This window comes from Microtus pennsylvanicus, chromosome 19 (genome assembly GCF_037038515.1).
Source record: "Microtus pennsylvanicus isolate mMicPen1 chromosome 19, mMicPen1.hap1, whole genome shotgun sequence".
Taxonomy (NCBI): Eukaryota; Metazoa; Chordata; class Mammalia; order Rodentia; family Cricetidae; genus Microtus; species Microtus pennsylvanicus.
Genome location: NC_134597.1, coordinates 16,078,060 through 16,095,979, shown reverse-complemented (window position 1 = coordinate 16,095,979; position 17,920 = coordinate 16,078,060). Strand labels below are relative to the sequence as shown.

The window sequence follows — 17,920 nt, the reverse complement described above, 5'->3', positions numbered from 1 at the left end:
GATGTGACCTACCTTTTACCCTCTTTTGTTGAAAATAGATTTTTTTTATACAATACATTCTGATGTAGTTCTCCTCCCTATGCCCCCCGTTCTTGCCTAGAATTCTACCTCTTTTATGTCTCTCATTAGAAAACAAATAGGAATCCAAGGGATAACAATAAAATAAGATAAAACAAAACAAATACACAAAAACATTAAGAAAGGAATAACCCAAGAAATGGCACACGAAACAGATATAGACCCAGAGAAAGACTTGTTTCCTATTGTTCACACATTCAGGAATACCATAAAAGCACAAAGCCAGAAGCCATAATACATAAGCAAAACCCGTAGGATGAAATAAAATAAAAAATATAAATGAAACAAAACTTAAAAAAAAATGTCCTGACATGACATTATGGCACAAAGTAACACCAACAATGCTATTGAGTTCTATTGATCATTGGATCTTCTCTTTCTTTCTTTCTTTCTTTCTTTCTTTCTTTCTTTCTTTCTTTCTTTCTTTCTTCTTTCTTTTCCTTCCTTCCTTCCTTCCTTCCTTCCTTCCTTCCTTCCTTCCTTCCTTTCTTTTCCTTTTTCCTCCCTCCCTCCCTTTTTCTTTCTCTCTTTTTCTCTTTCTCTTTTTCTTTTTTCTGGTTGTTCAAGATAGGATTTCTCTGTGTAGCTTTGAAGCCTGTACTAGAAGTTGTTCGGTAGACCAGGCTGGTCTTGAACTCACCGAGTGAATCTAGTTTCTTAATAGTTATTTTTCTTAGTGCTTAGTGCAGTATCCAGTTTATGATATGTAGTCAGGAAATTGTGTTATGAGCAGAATAAGTAGTATATGACAAATTAATTTCTATAGAAAACCCAGAAGAAGAAATGGCTAGGGAAAGGAGGAAGCAACCAGAGTAATTAATGATTGAAGTGAAAAGAGGGAAGTATAAAGTGAGCAGTAAACAGCCAAGCATTAAAAAGTGTGGGCTAATTTCATGGGAAAACCTTTGCCAGAAATTTAATGATTACAAACAAGTTGCTGTTTAAATTATTAATTTCTTAGAAATAAAACATAATGACTTGATAAAAAAATTACTCTCCTAAATGCAGCTAGCTGAGATAGAAATAGTTTAAATTTTTATTTTATTTTTTTAAATGGTTGTATTGAAAATTCTGTTGGGGTTCACACAGTTTAATAACTATCCTTACACCCATGAGTTAACAAAGGAAACACTGCAATAACTCTTTAGGGAAGATGCATGTCTGCCCTACGAGACTCAGAGGACTCGTGTTTGATAGCAAGAACTGTTTTTATTCTTTTCAGCAATGTTGCTGGCAGACATGAGTATAACTCCCCAGAGACGATTTCCAGGCTATTGCTGTGACTGAAGGTAAGGAAAGAGAGGTGCAATGAACCCTTCGAATCCAAGACTGACACCTGAGGAGCTCACAGGCCATCATGGAAAATAACTAACAAGAATATGGATACTGTATATCCAAAATTACAACATACAGAAAGAGTGAAAATTAGTCTCTGTACTAAATGGCTTGCCTACTTTCCTTCTAAAAATTCATTAAAATTGACGTTCTTCCCTATCAAGCCTCTTCCTGGTGTCCTACTGTTGAAGAAAAGCTTAACCAGTTTAGATCATGGTCAACTCCTGAGTTCTTTTAGTCTGCGTGAGCACAGAGACCTCTCAGATTTACACTGAGTGTGACACACCTTTTGTGAAGGAATTAAATCTAAGAAGAAAGGGTCCTAGGCAACCAGGTTGTCCTGTTCAAGCATGCACGTGTTTTATTTAAGTATTCTCCAAAAGTCTATTTTTCCAGCATAATGCAGATATTATGCTATCCTTTGAAATAAGATATATGAATTTCAAACAAAATTGTCAAAAAACAATGACCTTAGTTACTCCATATGATACACAGAAATAATTACATTTCACTTACAATACAGATGCACTTATCACAGTCATCAATAGTCATTCACCACCAACACAGTATATTTTCAAATCACCTAAAACATCAAAAAGTTTTTTTAATTTCTTTTCTGTGAAAATCTGCGGAAATCAATAATTTGTGATAAATGACAATTCAAAAAAGGAAGAATAATTATCAACCAAAATATGCTAAGTGTATTTCATTTTTTTTACTATTAAGAACATGAAAATAGAGCTTCTTACTGGGAATCAAATAATGTTAAGTGTTCCTGATTGTATTTTTCTTAGTCTATACTTTAAAAGGTTTTTCAACAATTGCCATCAAAGAAGTTTCACTATATATTTGCTCTAGAAGCACAAAGTGACAAGAGGCAGGTGTTAATAGAATCGTTAGTATTTATGCCGCAAGAAGGTTAGTAACTTTTTAAAAGACACACCAGGAATAAAGCCAGGTCTTCCCGAGAGAAAGTTGAGTTCCCCTCCCTGACACTCAGCTGTTTAGGAAGATCTACTGTGTGCCTAGCACTGTTCTAGAAGCTATTCTATAAACGGGACTCAATCATTTCTGGCTTTATCTGAAAATAGCTGGATTAATTCCTTTTTATGGTAAATTGTGATAAGCATTGATATCAAACCTCTGTGGTAGAGGAGTAATTATTAACTCTTTCCATGAATAGAAACTAAGCTTTCGTTCTTACAGTGGTGGCTTGAAATAAACAAAACTTTTCATGACATTAAACTTTTTTTTTACACTGTCACGTGCAGACGTGTCTGCAGATATTTAAGGGTGAAAAGATAGCAAGACTTTTCACTAATGTACAAAGTGGTCAGCTTCACATTTTCACACTTCTGTCCTGATTTTGCAGAGAACTTTGTGCCTTGTGATACACAGCATCGTTTGAGATAAGTTGTTGCTTTCTTGGATGGCTTCAAGAGCCTGCTCTCATTAGATATTGCTACATAAAGCACTTCAGTTTGCCTCTGCATCTCAGTTGTTCTCAAATGTATTCAAGATCTGAAGCAAAATAAATAATACACTGAGACAGATGCTGAGATCGTCGGTCTTGTGATTTTTAGTCCCATTTAAGTCCTCTCATGAAATACATAGAGATGTTTCCAGGGTCTGTGTTTCCCACAAAGAGTATTTCATGTCAACTCCCTTACTCTAGTTTCTGTCAAGGGGATTAATGGCAGTCTACTTATAATAACCAGTTGGGAAATATAAACATAGGAAACTTTTTTTTTATTTTACTACAGTAAATACTAATCCTGTCATTAATGGGTAAACCCAGTAGAAAGACACTAGAAAGATCCAGGAACAGATAAATGCACTGGGTCACTGGAATACAGATGACCAAAGAATACTACCAAAAAAAACATTTAGGACACAATAGTTTTGGATTAAAAAGTCACCTAAAGCCTGGCCACACCAGAAGCTTTTCTATGAACGTGGCTCTTACTGTATCTATTAATATATTGAGAGTCCAAAAAAAAATCCTGATTCCTGATACAACAGATATAGAATGAGTTATTGCAGTTTAACAATGACTAGGTGCAAGGTTAAACAATAATTAATACTGAACTATCCAAACACTTTAGATTTACTAGTGTGCATCCCCATGAGAAACACTGCAGTGCTAAAAGGAGTTTATGTGCACAGCCCATCATGGAACATGGACAATCAGCTCATTGTAAGTGCACAGAAAGTTCCCCTTTCTACAGGTATAGTTTATCATGCCTATTCTGAAGACAACATAAGGAAACTGAGATCACTGCTCCAAAGAATTCTAGCATGCATTAGGATGGTTTCCTTCAGTCCATACAAATGGATCGTATGAGTTTTTTCATCTACGATAATCTTTACCAGAGCCAATGTTCATGGTTTTAACAGGAAAAAATTTTATCAAAATGTTTTCCATATTTTTTTTGTTTTGCATTCAACTGGAACATTATGTTCAAAGATTCATTTTGTTCGTTTTATTAAAAAAGAGTTCTGATCATAAGAAGCATCAACAGATGGTGTTCCATTGTGCTCATTCCCAAAGTCAAAGGACCACAGAGTCTTCCTCTGTGAGCAGGTCGAACTCTGTCTCGAAATGCCCTTTGTTCTTCTGATTCATATCCTCAACTTCGAAAGCTTTATTTTTTCCACTTCCAAACTTCTTGGTTTACTGTCTTAATCTGCAAAAAAAGGGTTATTATTTCTTCTTTCTTCTACTTTTGATTCTTTTCATAGTCAGGGTTCCAATTCTCTTAGACCTGTGACAATTGTCTTACAAAGCAGACACCCTGACAATATTTCCTCCCGAGTACTCTGGAGACTCTGGCCTGTCGTCACCTTCTGGCGTGGTTACTGGAGGTGTTGGGATGCTTATTATTGCTGTGGTCACGTAAGGTTGTTCACAGTTTAGTTTAACGCATTCCTCCATTTTGGCATTTAAGCTGGATCGGCTGATGAGGGAGAAAAGTAGGTTTGAATAGGTAAGCTATTTAAGTTTTTCCTCCTTGTAATTGAAGAATGTCTACTTTACTACTAGTAAATAGCATTTGAAATACATAAACAATACCATATTTGAAAAGATTTTCATATATATTATCTTAAATGTTAGCAAATAACATGAATTATATTCCTAAAATCATGCTCAACTTAGTTCAATCAATTGCTTCTCAAAGTATATTCTATACAAATATAAAAAGGAGATCAGATAAGAACTATATGTCTGAGGTGAGCAAAACGAAATAGTATTTTCTCGGGGGGGGGGTGAAGTCTTTGAGAGGCTTAAGGTGCCAGCATGGAATGTCATTTCATAGAGATTTTATAACATTTCTGGCCATAAAATCTTATAGACAGTGTTTTATTGCAATGCACAGTTCCTTGAAAGTAATCCACTTAATGATGGCTTTATAAGACCCTCAACATAACAGCTCTAAGTATCTAAAACTTGAAGTTTTCTCCAAGTAATAGTCTTATCATTTGTAGAAAGTGAGACAACTTCCCATGTCACAAACTTTCCGTGAGGACAAGGAGGAGGGAGGAGGAGGGGGTCTGATGTTGGGTGTCTTCCAGGTCACTCTGGACTTTATGTGTTGAGACAGGGTCTTCTGATGACTCAGCAACTCCAATTAGTCTAGCTACCCAACTTGTCCCCAGGATTGCCTGTCTCTGTCTCCCAAGTGACGGAATTATATGCCCCTGCAATGTATGCCCACCTTTTATGTGGATTCCAGGGGATTTGAACTCAAGTCCTTAGGTTTTCACGGCAATCAATTTATCCAAGAAGGTATCCCTCTGCCTTGTAATACTTGACCCTTACTGAATGCTTTCTTTGTTTGGCCAGTTTTCCCTCCCTTGTTTCCTAGGAATTAGGACTTAGAAGACATATCAGTTGTAGCATGATTGCAGCAGACACGGTCTAGGAACCAGGACAGGCATTTTTATCATAAACCCGGATTACAGGTCAATCCCTCGTACCTGTTGGATAGCGGGGTTCTCTCCACACATCGGATCTGAATTGTGCTGAGCTCCTGCACACTGCCTCTATGGCTTCCCGACACGTTGGCATTAGGAATGCGGAAAGTTTTTTTGTGTCGCCGGGAGCAGCAAGTGCTGGTGATTCCTTGTTGTGAAGACATGGAGGGGCTGTGGCTTGAAGGACGGTTAACTGTGGCAACTTCCATACAGCTTTCTTCAAAGACTTGCTCATCCACAAACTCATGGTTCTGTGTGCGAGTGAGAAGAAAGCAGAGAAATGATATTTTTTAATGGAAAAGAGATTAAATATCACAATTTTAAAAACTGGTTAGACTTGATCCAATAGGTAAGTAATATGACTGTCCAAAAGACTAAAATATCAAAGTGAAAATTCCTGTAGGGAAATTTTTTTCGTGGAGAAGAATCTTCCTAGCTAGCTGTAGAGGCTGACATGAGCAAGCTGATTCAATGTTTATTTATAGGCCAACATTTATTTTTTTCAAATATCATTTGTTAACTTAAGCATAAAATCAGGATATCATAAACTTATAAAAACCTCTTAAATGATTATAAATAATATTCATAAGAAATTTATAAACTCCTAGTGGCTTTATTATGCAGACTAAACTTATAAAAAGAGACATCTGCAACAGAATGTCTTAAGTCAGATTGCCTGTCACATATTAGCAAATACCTTCATGTGTTACAGAAACATTTTCAATTAGACAGTGAGAAACCTCAGGCAGTCCTGTTCCTTTTGATGCTAGCCTGAGATTCTCAAAGTGCAGACAGCTACTATTTATTAGTAAAGAATGTAACATATGTGTGTATCTCACAAGAGATTAGCTCTAAGCTTTGGTGGTCTTTCCTTACCCCTATTCATCACCCTTTCTATTTTCCTCATTCCACATTCAGGACAAACAATGAGGTGCATCATTTCCCATACCATGCTTTACAGACCACATACAAATTTTAATTTAAAAATAGGGAAGAATTACCTCCTGCAACGCCTACATACGAATTTTGCCTCAGAAATGTTAGAGCAAACATTCTTTAGCTTGAATTACTGGGGAATGACTTCAATTACTATTTTATCTCTCTGTGTGTAGAAATAGCCTTATAATGAAAGGCTTTGCACATTTTAGATTTCACTTAACCATCCCTCATCCTAAAATGTTAGTAAAACAATTGAAGCAAGTCATAGTCTAATGGGAAATAGATTGTTTTAGTTATTCATTTTGTCATTTCTTTGCTGAGAGTAGCATTTTGAAGTACATAGAATTCAACATTCTACTGTTCAGAATGCAGAGAACAAGGATTTGGTGACAGAATTTCATGTTGCTTTTTGTTGCACAAAGGATTTATGATCTGTGTTTTTCTCTTCCGGTGCGTACGCAGCACACATGATAACAGTTGTAGCACACAGCTGTTGGACTTATCTCGTCTGGAGTGGAATCAGAGAAGCTGGTTGGCTTCTGGTTGCTCTCTATTTCTCTGGGTAGCTCAAACTAGACTGCATTTTTTTGGCGTTGAAGACATTTTATTTTTTCTTTAGAAATATCTTTCAGTGATAAAATAGTGGCAAAGACAAAAGAGTGACACATAAATCTATTTTTAATCTATTACCCAACTTCCAAAGTGTTCTCCGATTACATTAGAAGTGCATGTATGACTTTATTTAAAATTTAAATATAGTCATGTAACTTCCCTAATTAAATCTCTCAACTTTCCACTTCTCATGAGATGATCATCACAGGGCAGGACTGGGCCACCATCTTTCCTGCACTTCCTAGTGACCTTTGGATTCTTTCTCTGCCTCCTCTCCCAATTGTCTGCTCTCTTTCTGCACTCAGATATCCTCTTGTAAGGGCGAACCAAGCCTTTCATGGCTGAGCCATCTCTCCATCTCTTACATTGTCTTCTGCTATCACCATGTCTTTGACTAACTCCAAATTCATCTGCGTCTCTCAACCTCCCAAAGAACCGATAGGCACCAAGGAAGTCTTTCTTGACTCTGCCTACTCTTGGCTCCTCATTGCTTCACATTTTGCCCCTTCCGATGTTGAAACTGCTCACTGTCCCTCCCCAGCACATTCATCCTTCCTGTTTTGTCTTATCATTGGGGGCTAGATGGTGGTGGAGTTCACAGTGCTTTCATAATATCTTTGCTCTGGTTCACTATTGGATACAGAATAGGCAAGTGATATATATTTTCTGAATGTCTATCTGTATAAACAGACTGATGAGAGACATGTTAGAATTTAAACTATTTATACTGTGTCACTGGTGAGTGAGCTGACCTGATTCATAAATGATAAATACTTCGTTCTGTTCCATGGTCACAGACTGTGATGCACATGGACACCTTTGCTGTGGGAGAATTTTCACCGATAATAAGCAAGCCAGGAGACAGAGACTTCTCTTTATCTAGGGATACTCTGAGATTATCATTTTATTGTACTAAAGATATAATTTTTAAATATCTATCTCTAGTCATTATACTTGTGAATAAAAGAAATATGTGCTTTCTCATCCTTTCTCTCCTTGTCATTTTTGTGACAGCTTTGATAGCTTCTTTATTTAGATATAAGGACACTTGAAATTTTATTAGTTTTCCTGTTTAAATAGCTTTACACACACATATGGTATTGGAAGATATCTTTCGCTCTTTATTCATCTGGTATCTTGGATGGGACTTAATGCAGCCAGCCACTTAAGGCCAAGCATCTCTAATAACTATAACAATTTCCAAGTTGAATTGTAACTAAGTAAGTTCCGCTGTCTCCTTACCGTGGTTTTCTCCAGGCAGTGAAGCAGGTGGTGGTGCTGGGTCTCGAAACTGGATCCGGATTTGCTAACGAAGGCTGGTTCATCCTCTGAAGACTGCAACACAGGGAAGACACAGAACTGCCTTTTAATTTGGAAGTGAGGAGAATCTGGGCTCCCCATGGGTGCAGAGAGTTCCGGCCTGCTTTCTGAGTCTAGCTGGCAACACTTACTCATTAAAAATAGACAAGTGTATAATTAAGTCTGGGTAATCAGCAGATTCATTTCCATTTTGTCTTTTAAGACTGCACCTTCTTGAAGCAAAAATGGAACTCCGTATTAGAGTATTATCGAGTTTATCAGGAGTTTGCCAAGTTCTGCTGTGACCATATGGCCTTTGTAATAATTGCTGAATGCTGTTTTCTCTTCAATGGAAGTAGAGAAAGATATCATGTCTCACCCCAGACTCCTATCAAAGTGTACTTTTAAATATATATATATTCATATATATATATATATATATATATATGAAATAAAATGAAGTACTTGAATGAATGAGAAGTTTTTACATCGTCCATTTCACAGTGGACAGGATGTCAGTGGACAGCGCAGAGCTGGGATTCCTTAGAGAAGACAGAAATCATAACCACTGCAAGTATGTCCTAGCACAGGCTCTAAGCTCTTATAGGCAACTACAGTGTACAGTGGAGAGTTATAAAAATGTCATTCTGTGTTTCCCTAGTCATTGTCATAATCACCCACAATAAAATCATATGGTTAAGTGGAGCTGAATCATGACCATGCTGATGAGCCCATGGTTACCGCGAAGTGAAGGGTTTAACTGTACCTGCAGCTGGTTGCTGAGTAGCCCGTTCCGCTTGCTCTGCATGTAAGCATTTGCGCTTCCGCTTTTGGCTGCTCGGATCCTGGCAAGTCTTGCTTTCTACAGGAAAAGAAAGGCAAAGATCCTGTGAACACTGATGAATTCTGTTTATAAGTCAGAGAATGAACTCTTTGAAAAGAAGTTATTATTTATGGTGGTGGTGGTGATGTGTGTGTGTGTGTGTGTGTGTGTGTGATGTGTGTAGTGTGCACGTCACAGCTCACATGTGTGGCGGTCAGAGCACAGCTCTGACAGAGATCTCATGCTGGTTTCTGAGTTTTAGACTCAGGTCTTGGGATGCCAAGCCTTTACTCAGTGAGCCCTGGTGGTTGCCTGCAGGATTGCATCCTGTGCAATTCTACAAACAACAGACATATTTTCAAAGTAAACCCGCTTCCCAGCTGAAAGTATTCCAAGCTGTCCTCCCAGTTTTGAGTGTTCTCTTAATAACTGTCTTGGAGATGTCTGAACTTATGCAGCTCAGAATTAGGATTCATCTCTATAGTAAGATCAAATTATTTTGTTATTCTTTCAATTTTTTTCAGGAGCGAAATAACAGTATCACTTGACTTATACTTTACTCCAATCTGTGTAATGTGATGAAGTGGAAACCACAGGCCCAGCAAAGCCGCTGTCAACTCTTGTTCACGTCACTTGTTTCTTATTGAAAACTTAGTAACTTGTTTCCAGGAATGAGCTAGACTTCCCCTCCCTCCTTCTCTACCATGTTCTTGTTTCCGTCTCTACTCTCTCCCTCCTTTCTTTCTTGTTTCTCTTTTTTTCTCTCCTATCTTTCCTTCCCATTTCTCCCCTTCTTCCCTCCTTCTCTCCCTTCCTTTCCTCTCTTTCTCTCTTTACCCCTCTCCTTTGCTCCCTATCTTTCTCTAAATTCACTATTCTCCAGTACTGAGGTAATTGATTGTTTCATTTACAGCCATACTATGAAATTGAACAATGGAGCGCCCAGGCTGAGTAACACAACACATTATCTTAACATCCTTGAATGTGGGTAATTTGATGTCGGCACAGGTTTGTTCATTGATATATTCACTTGATTTTTATTTTACTCGTGAATCTGTTGAGATAAAGTATGCAATGAGTCTAACCAAATGGATTTTCCCACAGACTGCTCTCGTGTTTGGAGAATTTTGTATGATTATCCAGTTGGTCACAGTTCCAGTGAGCTTGTCAGTGCGGCATTATCTACCACGACAACCGGTGGTGAGCTTTCCAATCTCTGCTACATGGCCACCTTCTGACTATCGTGAAGGAAACCTGATTTCCCACCATGGACAGCACATTCTGGGGACCATTCCTTATGACTAAAGGGAAACAAGCTTATGCAACAAAACAAAGGGGGTGACTTGGTCAAGAAGTTTCTTGCAAACTTACTCTAAGAAGTCCACTCTTCCTTTTATAAATAATCCATAATCACACTACCTCAAGGTCTCAAGGTCTAGAATTCTGTTTAGTGTAAAAATTCAAAAAGTGTTTCCATTCTAAAAGTAGAACAAAGATGTATGCCATGGAAAAAATTGCTAATATCACAAAGACACACACAAGACAAGTAGTCTGACTCTTGGCCATTCTCCCTTTACACTCCGTAGCCAGGGGCTGGTGTATGTCCTGTCAGAAGCTAAGTACATGCATGTACATATCTTAATGCAGCTGGGAGGACATGAAATTAAGTAGTTTATTTAATTTCTACACCGGGGAACTTCATCTAGGAACATACACACAGATGACTATAAATTTCATGGCTGTATGATATGCCACCGTTCCAATAAAGTATGCTTTATTTAGTCAACTATTGACTAAATATTGTTTTCTTAAGTACTGAGAATTGAAGCCAGGGTTTTATGCATGTGGGGCAAGTGCTCTACTGCTGATTTATATCCCTGGTCTTTTCTATTTTTTTTTAAATTTTAATTTCACAGGGATTATACAGGGGGTGGTGTGTGGAGGAAGGAATTAGAGGGAAATAATATATTATTATGTTTAATGCCCTGAGGCTGAAATTAGAGGTGGTTTTGAATCACTTTATTGGAATGGTAGGAGCTGAATTCTAGTCCTCTGGAAAAGGCGCAAATACTCTTAACTGTTGATCCATCTTTTCAGTCACTGTGTTTTATTTAATACTTTGAAGAAAGGGATTTTCTACGTGGGAGAGGCTAGCACTGAACTGGTCTCACTTCAGGCTCCTGAGAAGCTCGGATCACAGGTGTGTTTTAGCACAATTAACTTCCATTTGTTGTTGTTTTGACACAGGCTCTTATGAAACCAAGGTTGGCCTTGAATCTACTAAAGAGCTGATGCTGGCTGTTGGAAGGCCTTGCTTGCTGGCCAGAGGTTTCAGGCTATTACAGCCTGGCAACTTTTTTCCAAAAGACTGATGTGGGATGCCCTTCTGTATGCTGGGAATATGTTTTCTTACCATTACTTAATAAAGAAGCTGATTTGACCAATAGCCAGGCAAAAACAGAACCTGGTGGGAATCCAAGCAAAGATAAAGGGAAAAGGAAGGCAGAGACTGAGAGATGCCAGCAGCTCCCAGAGAAGCAAGATGTGAGGCAAGAAGCCACAAGACTCGTGGTGAAATATAGAATAATAGAAATGGGCTAATTCAAGTTGTAAGAGCTAATTAATAATAAGTCTGAACTAATAGGCCAAATAGTTTGTAATTAATATAAACCTCTGAGTGTTTATTTGGGAACTGTTTGGCAGGAGAAAAAAATTCCAGTTACAGGAGACTTCCTCCCTCCCCTGCAGAAACTTCCTGATCTCCTTTCTCTTCTATTATCTGGGTAGTGGCCCTGGACCTTGAGAGCTGACCTTATCTAAATGCTGTCTCTTAACCAGCAGCCTGGTTTATCTTTAGCTTGACCCTTGACACAGATTCCTGCTAGAGGACTTGTGCAACGAGCTCGCTGTAGAACCCTATGGCCACATACGAAGCCTTGGGATAGGAGAGTGCCACTTAATACAAATTAGGCTTTTGTCCCCAGGCTCCCCAGTCCTATATATTCCTTATTCTCTGGAATAAAGTTGAGCTGATCGACTAAGTCTGTCTCCAGGCTGGCTGTCTCTGTTGCACTCACAACCATCCAAACCCTATTCCTTATTTCTGCTCCCTCCACGGTCATGGACCAGTGCAGTCAATGACCTGGAGGAAGAAGCAGAGCCACAGCTGGCCTCAGGATGGTCATTGAATTCCTAAACCTCCTTCCTCCACTTCTCAAGTTCTGGGATCGCAGGCATGCTTGTCAATCAAAAATTTAAAGTGGACTTTGACATAGCAAGCAAGGCTGCTTCCTTTGAGCATTGTGGTGACAAACTTCAGACGGCAGACATGCTTTCATTTGGGAGGGGAGACACACACAGACAGAGACACAGAGAGAGACAGAGACAGACAGAGAGAAAAGGGTGAGAGAAATAGAGAGACACATACACAGAGAGACACACACATACAGAGAGAGAAACAGAGACAGAGACAGACAGACAGACAGACAGTCACACAGAGAGGGAGAAGAGAGAGAGAGAGAGAGAGAGAGAGAGAGAGAGAGAGAGAGAGAGAGAGAGAGAGAGAGAGGGAGGGAGAACGCGTTTGGGCAGGTTTATGGACTTTTCATTTCATCTGCTTCTTTGAGAGGGGTGTTGAGCTGTCTCAAACCTCATTTATCAGCATGGCTTAGGTTCTCCTCCTTCTTCCTTCACCCATGTGCTTTGTGTGTGCCGATTCCATTTTAAAATAATGTACTGAATCAAGATCATTTTTGAACATAATGGGAACAATTGACAAATTTCATTTTTGTTGTCAGCATACTGCTTAGATCACTGAGAATATTTCGTCAGTACGGGGGAATTAGAAGTTGGAAGGTATGAAGAAAATCTTTGCCTTCAAAAGCTGTGAGTTTTCAGACCAAATTCCACAAAATAATGGCACCGACAAGCGTGCAGGGAAATGGCTTAGAATTGCCCCAATCAATGGCAAAGAAGCTGTTTACCTATTGATTTCTAGAAAGTGCATCTGGTGATTTCAATCCCTTCAGCTGCTCAAACATTCATTCCTTATGTGATCCACCACCTCTCTTCCGTTCTTCTGCTTCACACCCTCCCTTCTCCATCTCCTGCATTTCTTTTCTTCTTCCCTCTCCTTCTCCACCCTCCATTTCCTCCATCCCTACTGTCTTGTATATTGCATTTCCTATATCACAGTTACCTCTCTCACCTATTCTCTAAGTATTAGGCAGCAATGTTGAGTAATGCTGACTTTTTTCTTTGAAACATGTATCATAAACAAAACTGTTGTCCATCACAAAAGAATGGTATATCTTTTATCACATAATAAGAAGTTTATCAATGCTAGTTGTAGCAGGAGGGGCTGCTTGTTGGTTCCTGGCCACCCAGCTAGCTTAGACCCAAAATAATCACATAGAAACTGTATTAATTAAATCACTGCTTGGCCCATTAGCTGTAACTTTTTATTGGCTAACTCTTATATTAATTTAACCCATTTCTATTAATCTGTATATCGCCACATAGCTGTGGCTTACAGGGTAAAGTTCCCATTGTCTATCTCTGGCAGCACCATGGCTTCTTTCTGACTCTGCCCTTTTTTCTCCCAGCATTCAGCCTAGCTTTCCCCGCCTAGTTCTGTTCTTCCCTGCTGTAGGCTCAAAGCAGTTCTTTATTAATTAACCAATAGAACACATAGACACAAGGACCTCACACATCAGCTAATAGCAACCACTAGTGCATAAAGAGTCTTAACCTTCTGTAAAAAAGTGAGGCGAAGGGAGAGCTGGCGGGCTGACCAACCCTGCAACTACCCAGGCTGCAAACCAGGGTTATTTGTTGGCCCACCCTAATATCCACCCCATTTGTGATCAGCTAGAGTATGTGAAGAGACTGGTCCTGCAGATCCAAAGCTGCGGGATTTCCACAACACAAGGCAACAGCAGGATAAACAGGAGGAGCTCCAGTGAGGGCGCAGCATCAATAGGGTAGCAGAAACTAGAAGACTGGAACCAGATCAATGACTCTTTGCAATGAACAGTTGCAAGTAAAGATATATGAACAAAAGGGTTTGCTGCATGACTCACTATGTTACACTACAGCTTCCATGACAAGCTTCCCTCTCCCTTTTTTCTTTTCTTTATTTTCCCTCTCTTAAAATATTCTTTGTTGCAAGGGCAGAAAGCAGATACAGAAGGATGGGAAATGAATGGGACAGAGATGTATGATGTGAAAGACAGAAAGAGTTAAAAATTTTTGTTTTAAAGACAGAACATCCATTTGTATTAAGCCACGTACTGTATCAGTAAAAGAACCACCTGTTCATTTGTCTTAATTTCATCCACAACTTTGCTTTCAGTTTGCTGTACTACCGTGAGTTAATTGGCTTCATGCATCCCGTGGAGTACCATACCAAATACCTGTTGAATCCTAGCCTTTACCATCTGTGATTGTAGCTTTGGTTCCAGCAGGTAATTGCAAGAGATTGCTTTACAAAGTGGCTTCAGGAACTCGCTTTTCATGTGGCCTACACAGTATGACAGTCACAGCAATACTGGCTGTGTAATGAGAGGTTAAGAGAGAGCAGTCCCTTCAATCCCCTACTTGTGCCCTGGAGAAAATAGCAGCTTCTTGCAGTAGCAAAGTACCAGCAGTCAGAATGCAAATTAGGATGTGGTTTTAGTAAATGTGTTGAACCATAGTGTTACTGAATCAAAAAAAAATATTTTCAATACTTCTTTGGGAAAATAGAGGTATCCCTGGCAGTGATTGAAAGAATGTCTCTCATCTTACTAACCTGAGACAATTCATCACTCCTAAAATATTGGCCCCCCACATTCCCTGCCTAAACCAGGTGGTCCAGACATCACACCAGAGTTTGTTTCTTCCACTCACTGCTCAAACGTTCCATGTGGATTTAGCACACCAAGCGTTGCCCGTTCTGAAGGTCTGAAGGAGTTTATTGGATCATTTCCATCTGCTAAGGAAAATAGCTGCCCCAGAAATGAGTCAAGCCAAAGCCATGCATGATGCGAGTGGAAGAGAGCATCTTAGACCGTGTGCTATTCCCAGTTCTAACGTGTGGGTAATCCCAGAGAGGAAGCCTTGGCAGGCACCGTGCCGGGATTTGGCTCAGTGGAATGAATGAGTGAAACAAACAGTGAGCAAGAGGACTCACAGCGAGGAGAGACACACAGGGGACTATGCGAGAGGGCATCAGAGGCAAGGTCATCCATATATACTATATATGTTAATATTTTAATGTATATGGATATTCAGATTTTATATATTTGAATAATGCTAAAGTGTTCTGGTCTTGGAATTAAACCAATAGGTGTGTGATCACATGAAAGACCTCTGTAAAACTGAAATAATGACGAAACCTTTGCAAGAGATGATGAATACAATGACACGTTAAAATCCTCCATAGTAGAAACCCTGGATGGAGAGAGTTGTTTTGGTATTATCAGATTATCATTATTGTGTGGCAAATTCATGTTAGCTTTGAACAGGCATACGACTATGTAATCTCATTCATAGTTCAAAACAGGATAACTTCTGGCTCCAAAATATCACCCTTATGATCTAGTATTCTACCTATTAAGATTTACTTCTGGCAAATAAACTCTATTTAATATGCTGACTTTTCAATGACTGAATAAAAAATAAATCTAATAAGGTGCAATTGCCAGTAGTTGGGGTAGAACAGGGTACCACAGTTGGTGCCTGCCTTCGCTCCCAGGTTGGTATTGAGTAAAGACTATCAAGGGTTGAGAAGAATGGAGTAAATTATGCATTTGCTTTGAAGGTGGGAGTGTGTAGGAAACAGGACTCGGTATGCGGAAGGGCCTAGAAGGGAAATCCCCTGACAGTACTGGCAGTAAATCTCTCACACACATGCAATGTATGTTTCCTTCCTTGTTTAAGGTTGGAGCCAGCCACAGACCCATACACAGAAAACAACAATTTCACAATACTATTTTAATTGGTCCATTTGAGTGTTGCTGCTATTGAATTGTTCCTGAGTAGCCTGCTTGCTTGACTGAATTATTGGTTATTTTTCTGCACCTGTGATATCTGCTCACCGACGATCCAGACACAGATTAACATAAATCATCTTAATCTAATGGAAATATAGTCTGTTCTGTTTCCAGTCTCTCAAGATAGAAAGTAGGAAACAGTCCTTGGTAACTTATTTTATTTAATATACACGTTCGTCCTGAGATTATGCTTAGTTTATGGGTCGCAGGCTTTTTACTGGGCATACTATATTAGGTTATTCTATCTGGCTTTATTAAGTCTATTTCTCTAGTAGTCACATGCAGAATTCATTACACTGTGGCAGAAGTTTAGAATATAAACAACAGTTTGAAAATGCCGAAAACACATTCATGAAGTACACTTGTCAATTATTGTGCTTTATCACATCTATTTAGCTTTGGTCTTCAAATTTATTAAGGTATAAATACTTGCAAGCATTTTCCTCACTTTGTAACTGGTCCCATCATGGAGTTTCAACATGCTTGTCCAAAGCATGAGTAAAGTATAATCTCTCACAAGGTAACTCTTGAGGGACTGGCCATGGGCTTGTGTAGGTTCAGGCAGGGCACATTCTGTGGAGAATGCATTTATAGCATCTATCAGAGCAGGCTTTCTTTGAACTTGTTTAGCCTTAGAATGGCTTGCTTTAAGGAAATCCTAATATTAAAAAGATATTCTCATTTTTTTGTTGTTATACATGATATTCTTTGAAGAATAAAAACAACCCACAGCTATCTGTGCTTCTGATTGTTTGAAAGTAGTTTTTATACTAACAGAAGGCCTAGAATGGAGACAGGTAAATGGTCGGAGTTAAGCTCTTGGGAGGATGATTGCTTTTTCAGACAGTGTCTGTGAGTGCCCTGGAGAGGGGTTTTGCTGTGTGGCTAGAGCCACTCGAAAGTCCCTTGTAGAGGTGCCTGGAACCAGTTCTCAGAGCTCTGCTCCAGATGTGTCTTGCAAGGGATGGGAACGGCAGAGAATGCCTGTTCATCTTGCTCCTTTCCTCCCTTCTTTCTCTTTCTTAACATTTCCAGTCTAGGGGATTATTAGAAATCCACATAAATGTCTGAATTATTTATTGCTGCTCTGGATAATAATTTAAAGCTAGTAATTTGTTCACCAGCGGGGGAGGAATTCCTTAAAGCAAGCAGCTCTAATGTTGGCCAAACAGAAGGAAAAATGCTCTCTGACCTTGTACATGAATGAGGTCTCTGCAGAATGTGCTGTCCCTATAAGGAATCACTGAAATTATCCAAAGGTTTCCTTTTGAGGGTTTAGGCTTCACTGGTGCTACACATTGCTGACCACCATGTTTAAACTCCATTAGGAGACCAGTCAGAAAACCAGTAGTTCATTAAATGGCTGGTGATGTCTTGCAGGTGCACTGAATTATCTAGGTTGTGCACCAAATGAAATGTAGTTATGAGTGGAGTTTGGGCATTTTAAAGTCGATGCTCTGGAAAGGGGAAAAATGCAGTGGCCATGCAGAATACTGGAAATGTAGCATTATAAGTACAGAGAAAGTCCAAGAAAGATTTCCAAAGTGATTTCTAAGCAGCAGGGACTCTATCAAGATGACTCTTTTGATGTAGAACGAGGAAGGCATATGCACTAACACCCACCCAGTTTTTCTGAGAAGCAGGCAATGTCAGTGTTAAGTGTTTTATTAAACTTAGATTTCCAAATCAGATTTTCGTGGTCTCACCAATCAGTCTCAAGATGGTCCCAAGAGAAGGGGACCATCAATGGGCACCAAACTACATCTCAGATGTTCTTCTCTACTGATTCCGGAAGTAGAGAATAACTAATTTGTGCCCTTCCCCT

General features: G+C 39.2%; 1 protein-coding gene across 1 annotated transcript in view; it reads right to left on the bottom strand.

Annotated features, from left to right (window-relative positions):
- Positions 1–1,748: 1,748 nt before the first annotated feature.
- Positions 1,749–17,920, bottom strand: part of Kcnd2 (potassium voltage-gated channel subfamily D member 2) — a 487,521-nt gene continuing 471,349 nt past the window's right edge. The window contains exons 3-6 of the mRNA XM_075953496.1: positions 9,005–9,100; positions 8,182–8,274; positions 5,392–5,639; positions 1,749–4,370 (exon numbers count right to left, since the gene is read on the bottom strand). Coding sequence (XP_075809611.1) covers positions 4,193–4,370; positions 5,392–5,639; positions 8,182–8,274; positions 9,005–9,100 — 615 coding nt within the window. The 3' untranslated portion in view covers positions 1,749–4,192. The remainder of the gene's footprint in view (positions 4,371–5,391; positions 5,640–8,181; positions 8,275–9,004; positions 9,101–17,920) is intronic.